General features: G+C 42.0%; 1 protein-coding gene across 2 annotated transcripts in view; it reads left to right on the forward strand.

The window, feature by feature from the left end:
• The window catches only part of INTS9 (integrator complex subunit 9), a 110076-nt gene that overhangs the window by 73962 nt on the left and 16035 nt on the right, over positions 1-20079 (forward strand). For both annotated transcript variants that reach the window (XM_007466149.1, XM_007466148.1), the window contains 5 exons: positions 6066-6177; positions 8626-8806; positions 12648-12708; positions 15888-16059; positions 18943-19067. In XM_007466149.1, the coding sequence (XP_007466211.1) occupies positions 6066-6177; positions 8626-8806; positions 12648-12708; positions 15888-16059; positions 18943-19067 (651 nt within the window). The remainder of the gene's footprint in view (positions 1-6065; positions 6178-8625; positions 8807-12647; positions 12709-15887; positions 16060-18942; positions 19068-20079) is intronic.

Raw genomic sequence — 20079 nt, forward strand, 5'->3', positions numbered from 1 at the left:
CTTGCTGGACTCCTGTCTGTTTCTTTCCACACTTGCTGTTTTGTTTCTTCTCTGGCAGACAGCTTCTCTCTGCGAGTATTTCCTTCTCTCAAAAGTGATATATGCTACTTACGTGCATTCATTTGTTTATTCATTCCTTCCTTCCGTCATCCAGTCTGTTGTATTTCCTAAACCCCTACTTTGGGCACTGAAATGTGCTAGGCTGTAAGGGGAACATAGATGGGTAGGTGCTGGATTTACACAAGTTATCATAGAGAAAGAAGATGAGTGCACACAGGACTTTTCTCCAGGGTACAAGTGATTGATCCTTTCAGATTAGAAATCCAGTGAAGTGCTGTGGGATTCAGAAGTGGGGTGCACCCCTTCCTGTTGGGGATTAGGAGACCTCTTGGAAGAGTGGGCTTTTAATTGGCCTTAGAAGGCTGGGTATGATGTGCTTCATGATTCCAAATATACTTCCTACTTTCTCTCATCAAAGAAGCATAGGTCATTGGGTCATTAACTTTTTCACTGATTCCTCCTTTTCTGCCTTTAAGCAAATCGGAAGGGTTTTAGTATGGAAAAAGGCTTTCAGAAGACTGTCACATCACCTGCTGCCGTAGTCTCTCCCTTAACCATGATGAGATTTCTCCTGTTCACCTTGTTCAACTCGGTCTGTGAACGTTACTTTCTCATCTTTTACCTCCTGGATTTATTTCACATCTCTAGCTCAACAGTGATCAGTTTCTGGTCAAACTCAACCTTTTCCGTTTTCCACAGCATCTCACAGCTGCACCATTCATCAGTCTCTTGTTGACATTCTTTTTAGTCAAGGCTTCTGTAGCAATCTTTTTGTTGTTGTTGTATTCCTCTTCTTGCTCTACCTGATCTTTTGCCATATTACAGGGTGAATGCACCATAAACTTAACCTTTCCCAAACCCCTGAGTTTTACAGGTAGGAAGCTCTTCACTGCATCTTGTGCTTCTCTTGTCTTTGCCCCTCTCCCATGTTCCTTACAGTGTCCCTCCAGCCTTGGCCCTAGACCCACTTCTCTTTTCCTCACTCCAAGTGAACTGACATTTCTGTTAAGTACTTTGATGAAGGTACCTAGCAGATCTCCGTATACATCACATGCCACTGTTTTATCTTTAAGCTCAGATTAAATCAGTTCCCTACCCTCAGAACACCTGCAGCTTACCGATGCTGGACTTATTATTGCCTCCTTATTCTTTTAAATCACTGCATCCAAATTTCCCTTTGACTGCATTTCTGACTTCAGATTTTGGAGCATGTTAAAGTCTGCTTTCTCCCTTGCCCTGTATATTCAATCCATTCCCCAAAATCTGTTAATTGTTTTGTATGATGTGTAGATCTGCTTCTTCCAGATCCTCAAATGCCATGAAATTGTAATTTTTTTCCCTTTATGTCTGTCTGGGCTGCCTTCAAAGTGTTCTCCGTCTGTTTGGTCTCACCCCCCTTCCTTCAGCTATTGTCTGTGTTTATTGTTTAAAGATGTCATCCTCCGGCTTGAGACCATTGACTCCTTATTGCCTAGCCTATCAGTCTTCACGATTCTGACCTTTTAGGCCCTTAACCAATAATACTTTCTCTCTTTTTCCTAATTTCTTTTCTCAAATAAATCCGTTTGGCATCTACAGGCTGCCTTCCCCTGCCCTCTGCCCTCCCTGGCCCTCCTCCCGCTGTTGACATGCTTATCTCATGTTCCTGACTTGTAGTGCCTGTTTCCTAGCATGGAATGTTCTCACTCTGCTTACCAGAATGCATGTTCTTTTCATGTGTTCATTTATTCAGTGAATGTTTATTTACTATTTGCTGTGTGCCAGGCATCTTGCCAGGAAGTAAGGATACAAAGTCCTTGCTCTCAGGGAGCTTCATAGTCCCGTGGGGGACACAGACAGGTAAACAGGCGATTACAATTCATTGTGGTCGGTGCTGGGATAGTGAGTCTTGGAGGCCATGAGGGCACATATAGGAGGGATGTTTTGGTGTGGGGGGTTTGGAGGGGAGGGGTGTCACTCAGCCACTCCAAAGTCCGCCTGAAATTGAGTCTTAAGTTCCTTAGCCAAAGAGAGAAAGAAAACTAGAACCAAAACTTCATCTGCCAAAAAGCCATATACAAGTAACCTCCCCTGGCCTAGTGCAGCCCTCTAGTCTGCATTCGTCCTGGCAGTTAGATACTCAGTGCAGACTCAAGAAATTTGAATTACATTTTTTATGGCTTTTGGGAAAATCCTCCTTTTTGATTATACATACTTGTTTTCTCTTCAACTCCGTCATAAGCTTCTAGGGCCTAGAAACTGGATCTCCTTTTTCTCATGCCCTGTGCAAAGTGTCCAGTAAAAATTAATCAGCAGAGGGGACTTCCCTGGTGGCACAGTAGTTAAGAATCCACCTGCCAATACAGGGGACACAGGTTCGATCCCTGGTCTGGGAAGATCCCACATGCCGTGGAGCAGCTAAGCCCATGTGCCATAACTACTGAGCTTGCACTCTAGAGCCCACGAGCCACAACTACTGAAGCCCATGTGCTCTGGGGCCCGAGTGCCACAACTACTGCGCCCACATGCTGCAACTACTGAAGCCTGCACGCCCTAGAGCCCACGCACCACAACTACTGAAGCCTGTGCGCTCTAGGGCCCAAGTGCCGCAACTACTGAGCCCACATGCTGCAACTACTGAAGCCCGCGTGCCTAGAGTCCTGCTCCACAGCAAGAGAAGCCTCAGCGAGAAGCCCACACACTGTAACTTAGAGAAAGCCACGCGCAGCAACAAAGACCCAACACAGCTAAAAATATTTGTTTAATTAAAAAATATTTATATGTATAAAAAAACTAATCAGCAGAGGACCAGCACAAAGACCACAGCATCCTTGGACCTAGGCTTTTTCAAAATTTTATTCCACAAGTTTGATTTTGACTGTCAGCTTTGTAAGGTATTTTTATTTGATTCTTGGACACAGTGGAATTTTCTGTTTTTGTGTGTTTAAACAAAATGTGCCCACTTCAGGCACTCAGCGAGTGACCACTGACACCAGTAATGTATGCATTTGCCCTTTGGTGGTGAAATGGAGATGGTGGTGGTGTCAGCTTGGTTTGGAGAGCGTCACTAAAAGCCTTTTAAGACTACTTTTTTATATAGTAGCCCTGGGAATCCATAAGAAATGTCTCCCAAGTTTTAGGGCTAAAACTATGAACATCTAGTCTGACTTGATCATGAAGTATTTCGGTGTCCAGCTCGGTGGTAGTCATGTTGTAGTACTGCCTTTGTTTTTTATTATGGGCATTTAATTTTCAAAGGAAGGCAGTGGTAATGGCTGAGGTTCAGAGATGATAATGTTTTCAGTGCCAGAGTTTTCTCCCCACTGAGCCTTTGTTTAGATCAGTAGTCCTTAATTAACCTTTTGGGGGTCATGGCCCCAAATGACAACCTAATTAAATCTGTGGAAAAATGTATACAGGCACACAGAATTGCGTGTACCATTTCAGGAGGTTCTTAGGCCCTCTGAATCCCCCATCAGCCCTGTGAATCATTAGTGGCTTGTTCTAATAAGATTCTTATAAAATTGTTGTGCTTTTAAGCTGAATATGCTATCCAGTGAAGCTCGGTCCTTTTGGTCACCGTCCCAGTTTCCTTCTGCTTGGTGTGTGCACACAATGAACGTTCCCAGGCTCATTACACATCAGCTGCTATAAACCTCTGTACTTTACTTCCCCTTTCATCCTTCTCTGGAAACAATGAACGTGTGTATATATGTGTGTGTGTGTGTGTGTGTGTGTGTGTGTGTGTGTGTGTGTGTGTGTGTGTGTGTACTTGATCATGAAGTATTTCGGTGTCCAGCTCGGTGGTAGTCATGTTGTAGTACTGCCTTTGTTTTTTATTATGGGCATTTAATTTTCAAAGGAAGGCAGTGGTAATGGCTGAGGTTCAGAGATGATAATGTTTTCAGTGCCAGAGTTTTCTCCCCACTGAGCCTTTGTTTAGATCAGTAGTCCTTAATTAACCTTTTGGGGGTCATGGCCCCAAATGACAACCTAATTAAATCTGTGGAAAAATGTATACAGGCACACAGAATTGCGTGTACCATTTCAGGAGGTTCTTAGGCCCTCTGAATCCCCCATCAGCCCTGTGAATCATTAGTGGCTTGTTCTAATAAGATTCTTATAAAATTGTTGTGCTTTTAAGCTGAATATGCTATCCAGTGAAGCTCGGTCCTTTTGGTCACCGTCCCAGTTTCCTTCTGCTTGGTGTGTGCACACAATGAACGTTCCCAGGCTCATTACACATCAGCTGCTATAAACCTCTGTACTTTACTTCCCCTTTCATCCTTCTCTGGAAACAATGAACGTGTGTATATATGTGTGTGTGTGTGTGTGTGTGTGTGTGTGTGTGTGTGTGTGTGTGTGTGTGTGTGTGTGTGTTTGTTGGAGAAGTGCAAACAGGTAGGTTAGTTCTGCCTGAGCAGAGGAAAAGCTCTTAACACGCATTGTTATGTATCTGTGCAAATAGGAATTAGAAGCTACTCAATGTAATTGTCACAACTGTACTTTTCCTTTATTCGTGTGAAAGAAGTATTTTTCAGGTTATAAAGCAGCTTATATAAACACACTCATGTTACTTTAAAAAATAATGAAGCCCATATATCCTTGTGTATATAAAATGCTAAAGGATGATACATAAAAAGGCATGTATACTCAGAGACAGCAATGCAGATGGTAGGTGTTTGCTGCACTGCTGTTTGAAACTTTGTGGGGAAGTCTGGGTGGAACAGAAAGAAGAGGGATAAGCCTTCTCAGTAAACAGTGTTTCTGGCTTTTTTCTTCTGATGTTCTGGTGAGTATGTTAAATGAAACTGAGGAAAAGATGCATTACAAAGTGAAAACATTGATGAGCTCTCCAGCATCTCAATCCATGGGCCTTCATTTTTTTCCCTTTCTGTTCCTCTTATTAAGTACTTTTTAAGTTTTTTTAAATTTTTTTACAATTTTTAAAGGTTACTTTCTATTTACAGTTATTGCAAAATATTGGCTATATTCCCCATGTTGTACAATACATCCTTGCATGGGCCTTCATTTTTGTTTCCGATTTTAATCCTGATTTATTTGGAAAAAGTAATTAGTATTTTTTTGAAATGCTCTGAAAACAAAGTTAAATTCAAAAATAAAACATCGTAAGGACCACACTATAGTACACCATAGGACTTCATAGGCTATGGGAAGATCATGTGTATTAGCACATGAGACTCTCAGAAGCCACTGAAGGGAGATGGGTCAAAAAATAGGCCCATTTTATAAGAAACCCAGCTCGGAGGCTTGGCTGAGGTCCAGTGCTGGTAATGGAATTGAAGGAGGCTTTACATTTCTGGTTCCTAACCCAGTGTCCTTCTTTGCTCCTCTGCCACTGACTTAGGGAAACGCACCCCAGCTCTTTGAGTCCCAACTTCTGTATTTTCAAAATGTACCCTGTTTCATGTACTTGGCAGAGCTGTTTTGAGAACCAAATTGTATAGTGCAGTGGTTCTCAAGGCATGATCCCCAGATCAGCACCAGGACCATCTCCTGGGAACTTGTTGGAAATGCAGATTTTTCAGGCCCTCCTCAAACCTGAATCTGAAGCTCTGGGGGTGGGGCCCAGCAATCCACCTCCAGGTGATTCTGATGCACGCTCAAGTTTGAGGGCCACCAACGATATGTGTGAGATAGCCTTTTGAAAAGAGCAAAGCATTATAGAAATATTAGATAATGTGCTTATTTTTCATTGAGGTAAAATTTATGTATAGTGAAACCCAAAGATCTTAAATGTACAATTCATGAATTTTCATATCATGTCATCACCATACCAAACAAGACATAGAACTTTTTCATCACCCCATTAAGTTCCCTCCCATGGGTCCCCATCCCCCTTGGGCAACCGCTGTTGTGATAGACTTTTCATTAGAGGAGGTGAGATGACTTGATGATGAGTTGGACATGGAAAGAGCAATAACTGTATTCTCTTTTTCCTTTACTACTTATATCTAACCTTTTCTTTTTTAAATTACTAATCATAGTTCTCTGTGGTTTTTCAGCCCATGGACCAAGCTTCTCTCAAAAACAGCGATGTTCTCATTCTGACAGGCCTTACCCAGATTCCCACCGCAAACCCAGACGGCATGGTGGGAGAGTTCTGCAGCAACCTGGGTATGTATCCAATGCAAATCTTAAACAGGATGAAATGTTTTACATTTATTTTTTGATACCTTGATTCTGTGGTATTTTTTGTCCCTTTCCTTCACATTCAAACCCTCTGATGCCCCCTATTAAGGCCTTTCCCCCCGTTTATTCCCACCCTTTCTGCTCATCCTTCAAAGCCTACTGTTGTCAACGAAAGCAATTCTTAAGCAACTTAAATCTGAAAGCACAATAGGAATGGTGGTTATAACAGTAAATTCGAATTTTTAGCACTTTATACAATATTTCGCCCACTTGATTTGTGTAGAAACTCTTATTCTTCTTGCTTTCTGGTGGGATTTGGGAGTAGGTCAGGGATGCTTATAGGGTAAGCAAAGTTAAAGAAGGAAAGAATCATATCTTTGCTTTGCAAATAATAGCACAGAAAAGACTGTTGATACTTTGAATTCACAACAGTGATACAGGTGAAACAGGTGTATTTTTTTCCCCACTATTTGGTTGGTATTATTTTTTTCTTCTTTTGGGGGAAGACTGAGTTGAGAGACTTGTTGGGTATTTGCTACCTGGAAGAAATGTATGTTTCTTTGGATATAATTGTCAGTAAAATCTAGAAATGCTGCATTTCTTTTAGAAATGTGTAGGTTGCTTATTGTCTTAGCTTAGGCTACTGTAACAAAATACCTTAGTATAAGCTTTAAACAACACTAATTTCTCATAGTTCTGGAGGCTAGGAAGTCAGAAGGTTGCCAGCATGGCTGGGTTCTGGTGAGGGACCCTCTTTCTGGCTTGCAGACAGCAGCCTTCTTGCTGTGTCCTCACTGGTGAAGAAAAGCTGTTCTGGTGCCTCTTCCTCTTCTTATAAGTGTGCTAATCCCATCATGGGGGCTCCACCCTAATGGCCTCATCTAGATGTGGGTACCTCCCAAAGGTTCCCCCTCCTAATACCCAATTGGGGGTGAGGGCTTCAATACATGAACTTTAGGAGACACAAACTTTCACTCCAAAACTGTTGCCAAAGAGGAGTTAATGCACTCAGGCCCCCCACCCCTGGCAACTGTAAGTGATATTACCTCAGCTCTGGGGGAAAGAAGTGGTTGTCATCTAATATTTACATGGAAGGCACTATCCTTTGAAATTTCACTTGCCCTTGCCAATAATCCTAGTCTTTTTTTGTTCTTTGCTGATTTTAAGACAAAGGTAATTTATTCTTAGCATGGAAAAAGTATCGGACTGGTCTCAAATAGAATCTTTGATTTGTATGTTTGTGTATAATCCAGAATCATGGACTCAAAGAACTTCAGGTCTTAAAGGAACTTTACATCTAATCCACTGTTTCTCAAAGTGGGGTCCACTAACCACCTGCCTCAAGATCAGTGAGGCCACTTCCCAAAAATGCAAATTTTGAGGCCCCACCACAGACCTAGTAAGAGAGACCCATAGAAAAGTTGCATTTTTAACATGTTCTGGCAGTTTTCATGCAAAATAAAGCTTGAAAACCACTGATCTAGTTCACTCCTCTCATCAGCGATGAGGAAGCTGAGGCCCAGGAAGTTACAGTGGCCTAACTAAGGTCCCATAGCTTGTGACAGAGGCGGGTCTAGAGCCAGGCCTCTTGAGCCCTGATGGCTATCTGGTCTTTTCCGTGGTTCCGTACTCTAGTAATAGCAAGTCAGCCAGTATTCCAGGCACAGCATCCAGCAGAACCTGGATGTCAGAGTTGGGAACATGTAGGAGGAGGATAAAAGTCATCAGAGACTTCAAGTTCTGTACCCAAACGCTGCTTGTTTCAATCTATGTTGGAAACTGAACAAAAAACAAACAAGAGATCTTTGGCCTTTTTTAGCCAGTTATAGCTTCTAATATGATTTTACCGTAAGTTGCAATTCCTCATTTGATAATTTATTTTAAGTATTTAAAGTATAGAGGATTTTCTTATAGCCAAAACATTAATGAAAGAAAATGCCACTAAAATGAGTCAAACGGAAAAAACTTGGCCTGTTTCCTTATAGGTCATTCAGCAGTGGTCAGAGGCTGAAGAGAGACAAATCCAGCAGAGTTTTAAGCAGGATCTAAAAAGAGAAGGAGCTTGGAGGGTCTGTCCTGAAGCTCATCTGCCATTGGGAACCTTGACAACCCAGACCCCTAACTGCACACCCTGTTCCCAGGCACTGAGACATTGGTTAAAAACAGCTGATCATCATTCAGCCTCTGGATCCTCCCACTCTGGTGCTAGTCTTCAAAAGAAGTAAATTTTTATACATATGAAGTGAATTATAGGAACAGATGTAGGAAATGAGAGAAATGCAAATATTATTTTTAAAGTTCTGTTCTCCCTGTGTCAAACTGTTCTTTTGATACTACTTTTTTTCCCCCCTCTGGCTTCAACCTTTCTTTTCTTTTTTTTTTTTAATTGAAGTATAGTTGATTTACAATGTTGTGTGGCTTCAACCTTTCTAGCGCTGACAGTCCGGAACGGAGGAAACGTATTGGTCCCCTGCTACCCTTCTGGAGTGATCTATGACCTTCTGGAATGCCTGTATCAGTACATTGACTCTGCCGGCCTCTCCAGCATTCCTTTCTACTTCATCTCCCCAGTGGCTAACAGTTCACTTGAGTTTTCCCAGATTTTTGCTGAGTGGTAGGTCTCTGTTCTTCCTGTGATTCAGTACATTCAAGCAGTAAGAAAAGAAAAATGTTCTTAATTTTAATTTAAAAAGAAATAGAAGTAATCCTATATTTTTCTCACATTACTATGAAACCTTCATTTTGTTGTTTTCCCCTGTCTGTGATGTGAAGATTATATTAATGAAAGCCAAATCTGTGATATTGCCAGAGTTTAGAAGAATTGTTATTAAGAAGGGAAGGAGGGAAGGTGGGAGGGCAAAGACGTAGCTTAGCCAGCACTTTGAAAATCAGTAACAAAACTATTATACACTTACCTTCTCACATGCTACCCTCTGTCTATTACAAAAGCTAAAAAAAGTTCAAAGCCCAAGCTCATGTTGTCTAAAATTTATAATACCAAATCTGATAGGAAAAAACTAGCTTATTTTTTCATTTCAATAGTATATTTGGCAAAATCAAGTTTTACTATAGCAGGAAATTGTTTGATCAAATCCTAGGATGGGTAAATTATTGAACAATATGGAGTGGGTGAACCTTTTTAGGATTATTTAGATGGATATTTGAATCTAACTCGCCTGGCCAAAAAAAGTCAGGGGTAGGAAGAAATAGAGCAACTTAACTTTTACAATGGATCCAGTAGTGCCTTAGGATGGGACTGTGACATACATATATATAGGGTGTTTAATCCCATTTAGTGGTGTGATAGCCTAATAGATACAGTATTCTACGAAGCTTCTACTTTAAAAGTAATTTGGGGCTTCCCTGGTGGCGCAGTGGTTGAGAGTCTGCCGATGCAGGGGACACGGGTTTGTGCCCCGGTTTGGGAAGATCCCACATGCCGCGGAGCAGCTGGGCCCGTGAGCCATGGCCGCTGGGCCTGCGCGTCCGGAGCCTGTGCTCCGCAATGGGAGAGGCCGCAACGGGAGAGGTCACAACAGTGAGAGGCCCGCATACCACAAAAAAAAAAGTAATTTGTACATCGTTCTGTACAACATATGTCATTTGTACAACATATCCCAGCATTATGGTGTGCACCCTCCCCTCCCCACCTTTTTAAATACAGTTTTTTTCTCTCTGTTTTAGTTGTGGTGAAGGTCCTTTTTTTCTGTTTTTAGATCCAGGCAGGCTTCTCCATCCCATGTGCATATTATTCATGTTTGTCCATAGGACTTTTCGTTGTTATTTATATTTGACTTATTGTTAGTGACTAACAATAAAAAGTCACTTTTATTGGTAGCCATTGAATTTTATCCTTTGCTTAGAGTTTTTTCTCCCCCAACACAGGAAGGTAATCTTGCATAAGTGGTAGTTCACCCTAAGGATGACTTGCACATTTAATCAGCATGTTCTGAATTTCTTCATCCAGATCCTCAGTTAAAAATATTGAAAACTACAAGCTCCTGGGCAAGCCCTTGTGGGCCCCTGTGGATGGTGTCCTAGCCGGGTGTGTGCCCTTCAAGTCCACTCTTGAGCCATTACATGCTTTTCTTATTGTCAAAATGTCTGATTGGGTAGAATTCAGGACTGCTAAAATAAGAGTAGGTTTTTGAGTTTTTATTTTTTGATATTTGTTTTTAATATGTGTGTAATACATGTTTACTATAGAAAAATAACAAGTTAACAGAGAACAGTAAAAAAAAACTGAACCCGTGATCCCACTGTCCAGAAATAATATCACTGTTAGATTCTGATGTATTTCTTCTTTCTATATAGGGATCGTGCTGCATATTTAATTGTGAATCCTGCCTTTAAATTTTTTAATACTAGATTAGAGCATTATAAAATCTTTGAGACCATAATTATTGCTTGACTGCTTTATTACATCATCAATCATCATTTATATGTAGTATAATTTACTTAACTATTGTCTGAAGGGGTGGACAGGCTTTTCCCAATCTTTTTCCTTTTAGTGATAAATTTTCAATTAATATCATTCTGTGTATATATGACTACATCTTTTGCTTTGGGTTAGTTACTAAAAATAAGATTACTGGAACAAAGGGTATAAATAGCTTTTAATGTTCATTATACAAATCTAAACTGCTTTCCAGAAAAATTTTTATGTCATCTATAAATTGTTCCTTTTTTGCCCATTTACTTATCAGAGGTGTTGTACTTTTATCTATTTATTTGAACTCTATATATGTATTAAAGATCCTAACACTTTGTTATATCTGCAGACATTGTTTCCCATTGTGATACCTTTTTTCAATTTCGTCTTTGATTTTGTTTTTTGAATAATAACTTGTTACTTTAGTAAATAATTTTAGGCACAGAAAAATTACAGAGATAATACAGAAACTCCCATATACCTTCCACTCAGTTTCCCCCCAATGTTAACATCTTACATGGCCATGCGTTCTGTACCAAAACTAAGAAATGCAACATGAGCACTCTATTATTAACTGAACTCCAGTCTTTATTCAAATTGCACCAGTTTTTTCACTAATGCTTGTTTCCTATGCCAGGATCCAATCCAGGGTACCACATTGCATTTAGCTCTTTGATTTTTTTGACAGAAGTATTTTAGTTTTACAGCTTTATGTATTGATGCTAAGTGATATAGCATACTATCCTTTGCAACAATCGAAATTAAACTTTTAAACTAAGACTTTTGTCTCTCCTCCTGAGTTTGAAATAAAGACAGTACTGTTGTCTGTTTAGATATTATTAATAAATAACCCTTCAAAAGTATCTTGTTCCCATATGTACAACTTCTTCCAAAAAGGATATAAAGTAATGTTTTTGAAATCGAGTTAAAGTAAAGAAGGAAAAATTAGATAATTAATGAAGTTCAGACAAAATCCAAGCCAAGCCCCAGAGTTCTGAATTATTCTGCCAAAAGTAACATCTATTAGAATTGTTGAAATGCTTTAGTTCTATTTTGATAGAATTCTTAGAAGCAGGCTTTAACAAACATAATCACTACATATATTTTTTCCAACTTTTTAAAAATGTCAGAGCTACAGAACACCCACGTACTTTGATTTAACAATTGTTAACCTTTTGCCACATTTGCTTTTCCAGAAATCTCCATATTTTAAATGTCATATCTGGCTAGGGAAAAACACAGACTACCTAAAACATTCACGGTGTCTAGATTAAGATAGAGTTACTGGAGAGATTTATTATTCTCCAGTTTGAGTTACCAATTCTGCTATTAATGAAATGGTGCATGTATAAAATAGAAAAGCTATGTCTCAAAAAAAAAAAAGTGTATCACTTTCTCCTCAAAATTGATCACAACTAGGGAATTCCTTGGCAGTCCAGTGATTAGGACTCTGTGCTTCCACTGCATGGGGCACAGGTTCAATCCCTGGTTGGGGAACTCAGATCCTGCAAGCTGCGAGGTACAGCCAAAAAAAAAAAAAAAATTTTTTTTTTTTTTATCACAACTAAATGCAATACGGTATCTTAGATTAGATCCTGGAACAGAAAAATAACATTATTGGAAAAATTGGTGAAAGCTAAGTAAAGTCTAGAGTTTAGTTAAATGTAAAGTACTAATGTTTATTTCTTAGTTTAACAAACATAGTGGGACACCGGCTAAAAGGTGCATGGGAACTCTACTGTCTTTGCAACTTTTCTGTAAATCTAAAAGTACTTAAAAATAAGAAGGTTATTTTTTAAGAAAAAAATGTATTGAGGAATTTCAAAGGTTAAAACTGTGTTCACAAGTGACTTATGTCCTGATTACGCTATAAATGCTGGTGTTTTATTCACAGTGAGATACACTGACAGGAAAATTTCCAATAAACTTCGGTATTCAGTATTTGCGCTGCTACCACTAGGTGGCAACAGATGCCACTGTATGCCCTTGCCTAACCTGCTGATCTGTTTTTCCTCCTCAAAAGGCTTTGTCACAACAAACAGACTAAGGTGTATCTCCCAGAACCGCCTTTTCCTCATGCAGAGGTAAGAAAATGGAATCACTGGGTCAGAGCAAGAACAAAATGTAGATAAATAGATATGGGTAGATATAGCAGGTCATTAGATTTTTAAAATCTGAAGGTAATTTGATATAGCCCTTTGTTTCCCTTGTAAGATGGCAGTGAAGTACTCTGACTCAGGATTGGTTACTTTCTCTTCTTCTTAACACATTATATTACCAGTATGTTATTCAGTTAATAGCCTACCTCTGTTTCATTGACCGAGTGAGGAATTTTATTCTACTTTTTTGCATAAATGGTTTACTTATTGCCAAAGTTTTCTTTTTGTTTGGCTGTGTCTGTTATTGGTATAAATTTTTAATGATGAAAATAAGAACATTTCAGTTTAGAAACCAGAAAAATTCCCCCTTCCTCACAGAACCAGTGAGTGATTTTATATGGTTGTGTGTGCCCAATTTTGTTTCTACTGCTTTTTTTTTTCACCCAGTGCTGGGTGTATCGTAGACATTTATCTGTGCACCTCACTGTTATTATTGCTACCTAATATTCCGTAGCATATCATGTGAACATACTATAGTGTACTTAACCATTCCCTTCCTATTGGACAATAGCATTACTCCCAGTTTTTTGTTATGTTTTTTGAAAAGGATGTGTAAATTGGTATAACCACTTTAGGAAACTGACAGTAAAGTTGAACCTAGGACTGTGACATCCTCTGTGCCTCAGCAGTTTCGTTCCCAAAGTCTGTACTGAACAGAAATGCAGGTGTGTCACCCAGAGATCTGCACAGAAATCTTCATAGCCCTCTTGGTAATAGTGCTGAAATGTACCCAAATGTCCATCAACGGGTGAATGAATTTTGTGGTATATTCACACCTTACATCAAAGAGGATGAAGGGACTCCGATTATATGCAACAATGTAGGTAAATTTCACAAACATAATGTTAGTGAATGAAGCCAGATATAAAAGAGTAGATATGGTGTGATTTTATTTATATAAAAGTTCAAACACACAGAAAACTCGTCTGTGATATTAAAAGCCAGGAGAATGGTTATCCTGGAGGTAGCAGTGGGGGCAGAAAGGGGACAAAGGGGGATTTCTGAGGAGCTGGTAATGCTGTTTATTGATGTGCATATGGGAACGTGGAAGTTTTCAGTTTGTAAAAATTCCATCAACTTAGGGATGTCTGTGCAGGTACTTATGCATAGGGATTTTGTTGACTTATTTGCTATGCAGTTAACTATCCGGCTCAAGAAAATGGCAGCAGTTGTCCTGCTGATTATTTTAAATCTGACTGCTGTTTTCCTACTCCAAAGGACAGGTCTTTCATGAACCAGAATGTCAAGTGGGAGGTTTTGAGGAAGTTATTTGCAGTCCTCATACTCTCTTACAGCAGCCAAGATTTTTGCAAGCTCTGTCATTACTACAGTGAAATTCAGGCTAGATATCTCGTGTCAGAAAATTAAGTGTAGCAAAACATTAAGTGTAGCAAAACACTGAAAGTCAATTTGCCTCTTCCCTAATAACAATTAGCCTTTCTTCAGAACGTGTTCTCTAAGGGTGTTACCATGTTCTTACCCACAACTATGTCATGGATGACCTTTGTCCTATTTACAGTTAAGAATGTGAAAAGACCATAGGTGCATGATCAGGATTCCTGAAATGCACTTGTCAATATTAGGGCATGATGGAGTTGATAATTGGTATTATGTGACCAGTGCCCATGAGAAAATACAGTTCTGCCCTTAGTACTGATTTTTAAAATTGGTTTACAGAATTCCTACCCTACAGCTTCATTGCCTATACAGTTTGGACCTTAAATCAGCACAAAGGTAATTCTGGATGGTCAAAAAGGTAGTAAGTCCGCTGGAAAAGTAGATCTGATTGGCAAAAAAAAAACACCTCAGTTTGCCTTAAAAAGTGACTTAATTTATGTGCAAAGACCTGCTGCTCTTCTTAGAATCCCATTCATCTCCTCGACATCTATGGATACAGCAGAACTAGTCCTTTAGTCAGCCATTCACCTGTTTAACTGGGGCAAGTAATGATTTTGGCCAGATGGGTTATACAAAGAATGTCAGTTGTATTTGTATATAACTTGGAAGGGAAGTGGGAATGCAGTGATTGTTGCATCTTTACTATTCATATCCCATCCAAGCATGTGACAGCTAATTAAGATCTCCAGGGTAGTCTTGCTAATGAAAGCAGTCTCTCTGAATTAAAGATTAAATCTTCAAGATGAAGAGAGTCAGCTTCCACTTGTGGGTGGCCCCATTCTGGCCACATCCTCACTGTTGGGGTGACTACAGTGGGCTTGGAGTTGTTGGCTGGGCTCCCTTCTTAGGCGTTATGGGTGGCTACAGGATTGAGCTGGGTCACAGACCAATTCTTTCCCCATCAGACAGCATCTCAGGGCACTACTAGTTGATATTTAGGGTCTCTGAAGTATGGGTGTTTGCCATCCTTTTGCTGCTAGAGTGGGGCAGTGGGGGCAGGGCTGAGGCAGCAGGAAGAACTTCTGAGCAGTGCCACAAGATGCCATCTGTGGTTGTAACTGTATATGGCGTTGCCTTGGGTCGGGCCCGGCGTTAGGAGAGTAGTTCCCAGTGTTGTGCTAGAAGGAAGACCTTTTTGGTTCAAAACATTCACTTTTGAGACAGGTTTGAGACTGTGCATCGCCTGCTTCTTACTATAGCTCTCTGTCGTGAGGACATCACATCTCCCGCATTGCTGAAAGCCAGTTTGTTCTTGTGTTTATTAAGTCCCCTGCCCCTTGCCACAGTAACTTAACACAGCTGTACCGTCTCAAGAGGCAGTCCTGTGCTGGTAAACAATTTTTCTTGTGTGAAGTGTTTATTGTTGACAGAACTCGGTGATGCACAGAGTTTGGGAAACTTGCACTTCAAACAGTAACTAATATTGGGGACTTCAGGGCCTGGAGCATGGAGTGTCAGGAAGCTATAAAGGAAGGGTTAGACAGAATCAGGCCATAACAACCTGAAAAGAAGTTTCCATTAAGTTTGGTAATTTTACCAAAAGGTCCCATCTTTTGAGAAAGTCACATTGTAGGTAAAAAATTTGGATCTTTGGCTAATATTAATAGCATTATCTTGTATTTTTAATTTGTTCACTCTCCCATGCTGTGGTTCTTCCTTCCTGGGTAGGCTAATGTCTCTTCATGTGCTTTTGATATGTATTCTAGCTCATTCAGACCAACAAGCTGAAGCACTACCCCAGCATCCATGGAGACTTCAGCAACGACTTCAGACAGCCGTGTGTGGTTTTCACTGGACACCCTTCCCTCCGATTTGGGGACGTGGTCCATTTCATGGAGCTCTGGGGAAAATCTAGTCTCAACACTGTCATATTCACAGGTAAATAAACCAACAAAACAAAACCCTGCCCTTCCCACTGTGACCATCCCTGCATACCTGGTAGGATGTACCTACCAGGTAGAGACGCTGGGAAGAATTTGACCGTAAGTTATAAGGTATAAATATGATCCCTATTCTGTTGTAAATACCAAAGGATAAAGCAACTGGAAGGGAAAGGGTAAGAACAAAGCAAAATGTCCTGTTAGATCACTGTGCACTGGACAGAGCTTTCATATCTGTTTTTGTAGATTTTCCCCGAGACAGATTTCTGGTCTAGAACTACTTTTGATAGGATTTTGTAAGCTGTTCAAGAACTGCAGGAATTCTAATAATCAGTCTTGCTTTACCCTTTAGGACTTACTTACGGAGATGGATCTTTCTCCTTTGGTTATAGTTTACTCTGGCTTGCCGTTTTTCTTATGGAGACCAACCCCTCAGAATAAAACTAATCCTTAAATGAGGGCAAGTTAGGGTTTTTACTTAATCACTATCTTATTTTATCGATTCACGGTCTTCAGACAGCCCTGGGATTTGAAAATCTCAGGGCAATGAGGTAAAAAAACCTTGATCTGAAATCTGGTCCGAGTTACTGTAACCTCAGCTGGGTTACTCACCGCTCTGAGCCTCACTTTCCTCTGTAAAATGGGGTTGCTGGTTGCTCATCCTCAGGCAGCTCTGTGCATTTAGTGAAAGAAAGCACTCCTTATAGTGCCTGGCACAAAAGCCTGTTGAGAAAGTACCAGTTGCCTTCTTGGAGTTCTCTAATTACCTTGAAGATGTGAGCCACGGAGAAGAGTCTAGTCATGCCCAAAGCTTTGGGTTAGGGACGCTTGGGCCCTTCCCTGTGCTCAGCCTGTTGTGAGGACCAACCAGAGGCCACCGGCAACGCACCAGTAATGAACAGAGTTGGGCTACTGACTCCTTGCAGTGAGGGGGTACCACCATGGGGAGGCAGGAGGCATCGCCGGGCACATTCAGAAGAACTTACGGGCCTTGGCTTAGGTGATTTTGGAGGTGGGTTCATTGTTCTGGCTTAGGTGCCATCAGGAAGCAGTAGTTCTCTGGTTGGGTATCTTAGTGATTCTTGTCTAGAAGGCGAGAAGAACGGAGCCAGGAGAGGGCAGTGTTTGCTTGTTTGGTGGTTTGGACGTGCTGTGGTCTTATGTTCAGGCACGATTAGGGAGGGTCTTGTTTTTGTCTTGATCCATCGTGGTCACTGCGTGGCCTTTTCTCATGTCAGCGTCATGTGAGGTGGTTTACTTCCAGTAGGCGGGTGCCACCGTGGCCTGGCCAGGAGTGCCGGGGGCGTTCAGAAGAGCAGCCGTCGGGCGCTGCTGTTCTCCCTCGCAGACCCCGTTTCAGCCACAGGCAGAGGAAGTCAGGCCCTAAGACGTTGATTCACGCTACCCAGAGCCTCACCATTGCCAAGTTCTGCTAAGCAGGAAGTCATCCAGAGAACGCTGGGGCTGTAGTAGGACTGAGGGGGTCTCTCCTGTTCTTTCTGAGGAGATGTTGGCTCTGATGTGACAGTGGGTACAGTATTACAGAGACACAGAAGAGGCGTTGCTATACTCCAAACGTCCCTCCAGCCAGCTAAGAAGAAAGCAAGGGCTACGTGATTGTCCATGGCATTCATTACCAGACATTCATCTGGGTAACGAGTATACATTTAAACTGGTGTGTTACACCTCCAGAGCACAAGTTGTGTCGTTGACAATGTCTGCAAGATTTTGGGCCACCTTATCTGGTTGTATTATGACTGTGGGAGTTGTAGCTCACACAGTATCCATACAAAGAGAAGCGCTTATCCCCCAGGCAGCTGTGCTGGCCTCATTTGGGTGGTCTCTGGGTTCTTCCGGGGTAGACAGGATCCACTGCAGGGGAGGTCATTTAAAAAATGTGGAAGTTCTGTGAGTTGCCCTGAGGTCACCGTGTAAGTTCCTGGGAGCGGTGTGTGGAAAGCTGGGGCAGTAGGAAGTGGCGTCCTCGCAGGGCACAGACTGTGTCAGGAACCTGTGTGTCGTTTTTCACAGCAGGAGTGAGCCACTGCTTTTGGCCCGAGGTGGGCAGCTTCCTCCAGCAGAGCAAACAATCCCCGCCAGGCTGGCCGTGGTGAGCAGCTCTGCAGAGAACAAACCAACCAGCGGGGCAAGGATGGTTCCCAGGCACTGCACTGGCTCTGCTGATGGGGCATCGCAGCCTCAGCACAAGCATTTTGTTGACGTGGGGTCAGGATCCTTCTTTTTTTTCTTCTGGGTGCATCCTGTCAAGTAGGAGGCACATGGTCTGTCTCCTACCTGGGGGTGATCTTTGAGCACTCCGTTCGAGTGGCTTGTGCCGGCTTTCTCCACTGTGAAGTCACTGCTCTGTGTCAATCAGTATCTTGTGGGGGACACTTCGAGCCTATGTACTTATCCTGGTCTTCCTCAGGTGTTTATCTAATTTTTTTTAGCATCTATTGATTCTGGTCCAAATAAATTATTACTGTGATGGTTGCCAAATGATGGATTTTTTTTTCTATTTCATCACTTCTTTTACATTTATTAGTTGGCATTTTGTTGTAAAGAAGAGCTTTCCTTTCTCCCCCATTTACTTATTTATCCCCTCATTTGTCTCATCTCTCTCTCCATCTGTGTTGAAAACCTGGAGTTCACACCGTCCCTCCAATTCCACATCCATCCTGCAGCGTTCAGTCCAGCCTCCCCCTCTCCTTATTTGTAAATCACTCCTCTCTCCCGTGATGGGGAATCTGGCTCCTGTAACCTTCAGTGCCTTTCCTGTCATGCTGCCCGTCTGCTGGGCCTCGACCATGCCAGCTGCTTCCCCACTGGGCTGTTCCTCTGTTGCCTGCATTTTAAATTTTCTTTCTTGTGCTCCCCTTAGAGCCCGACTTCTCATACCTGGAAGCACTGGCTCCCTACCAGCCCTTGGCCATGAAATGCATATACTGCCCCATTGATACGAGACTGAATTTCATCCAAGTGTCAAAGCTGCTCAAAGAAGTGCAGGTAATGGGGAAACTGTGCTGGCGGCTCCCACGGTCCTGGCATCTCTGTGCGGATTGTGTCTGTGGTGTGAGGGCCAGGATGGCGAGCTGCACTGCTTGTCTTCCTCACCCATTCTCGGTCTGCGGAGTGCTCAGCCCGGTACCCTCCAGACTCCAAACCAGTGGGCTTTACACCATGAAAGAAGTTTCTCCTTTAAAGAAATCAAAAGTGGGAGGAAAAGAAAGTGTAAACAGTGTCTCATTTTTGATGAGGACCATTTGTGTCCAGTTAAAAGCAAATTTCCCCTCCCACCACCAAAAACAAATCATTCTAGAAACATACTTGTCAAGATGAAAGACAGCTGAACTGAAACATATACTGGGCCCTTGTTGCACACGTGGGTTAGTACCACAGTGTTATGCGTTTGTTAGCGGATTGTTTTGGTTTGGTGGTTGTCGCTTTTTTGTTTGTTTCATTTTGCATTTTCTGCCTTAGAGAAAGGGAGGGAGTAGTTGGGGTAAAGCATAGGCGAAAGGAACACTGTTGGCCCAGAAGGAGAACGGGGAGGAAAAACTCACCGCCCTGGGTCACTTATCATTCGGGTGGCCTGTGTTTCGGGGTTGGAGGGGTGGTGGCAGTTGGTGAGGAAAACAGCTCAGAACAGGCGAGAGGAAGGGTTCTGATGTCCCATCACCTCGGTGTGCCCGGGACCTTACATGAGCGCTGGGGTGCCCTGGACCCTAGTCGCCGAGCGAGGTGTGGTTGGCTCCCTACATTTCTCGGCCTGAGCTGGGAGATCACTTTCCTCCTCTTCACAGAACCCCTGACCTCAGGAGGAGAGGCGCTAACAGGAAACTCTAAGGAAGGGCAGCAGGAAACAGAGAAAGCTGGAGACCTCCGGAGCGCAGGGGTAAACAGCTGACGGTGACCCCGAGCTTGCTGGGCCTTTCTCTAGACATGGTTGGAGCAGTTAAGCCACTTCCGATTTCCATGAGCGATCTGATACACCACTGTGTGCCTGTCAGCTTGCTGG

The sequence above is a fragment of the Lipotes vexillifer genome, unplaced genomic scaffold (assembly GCF_000442215.2).
Source record: "Lipotes vexillifer unplaced genomic scaffold, Lipotes_vexillifer_v1.1 scaffold308, whole genome shotgun sequence".
Classification (NCBI taxonomy): domain Eukaryota; kingdom Metazoa; phylum Chordata; class Mammalia; order Artiodactyla; family Lipotidae; genus Lipotes; species Lipotes vexillifer.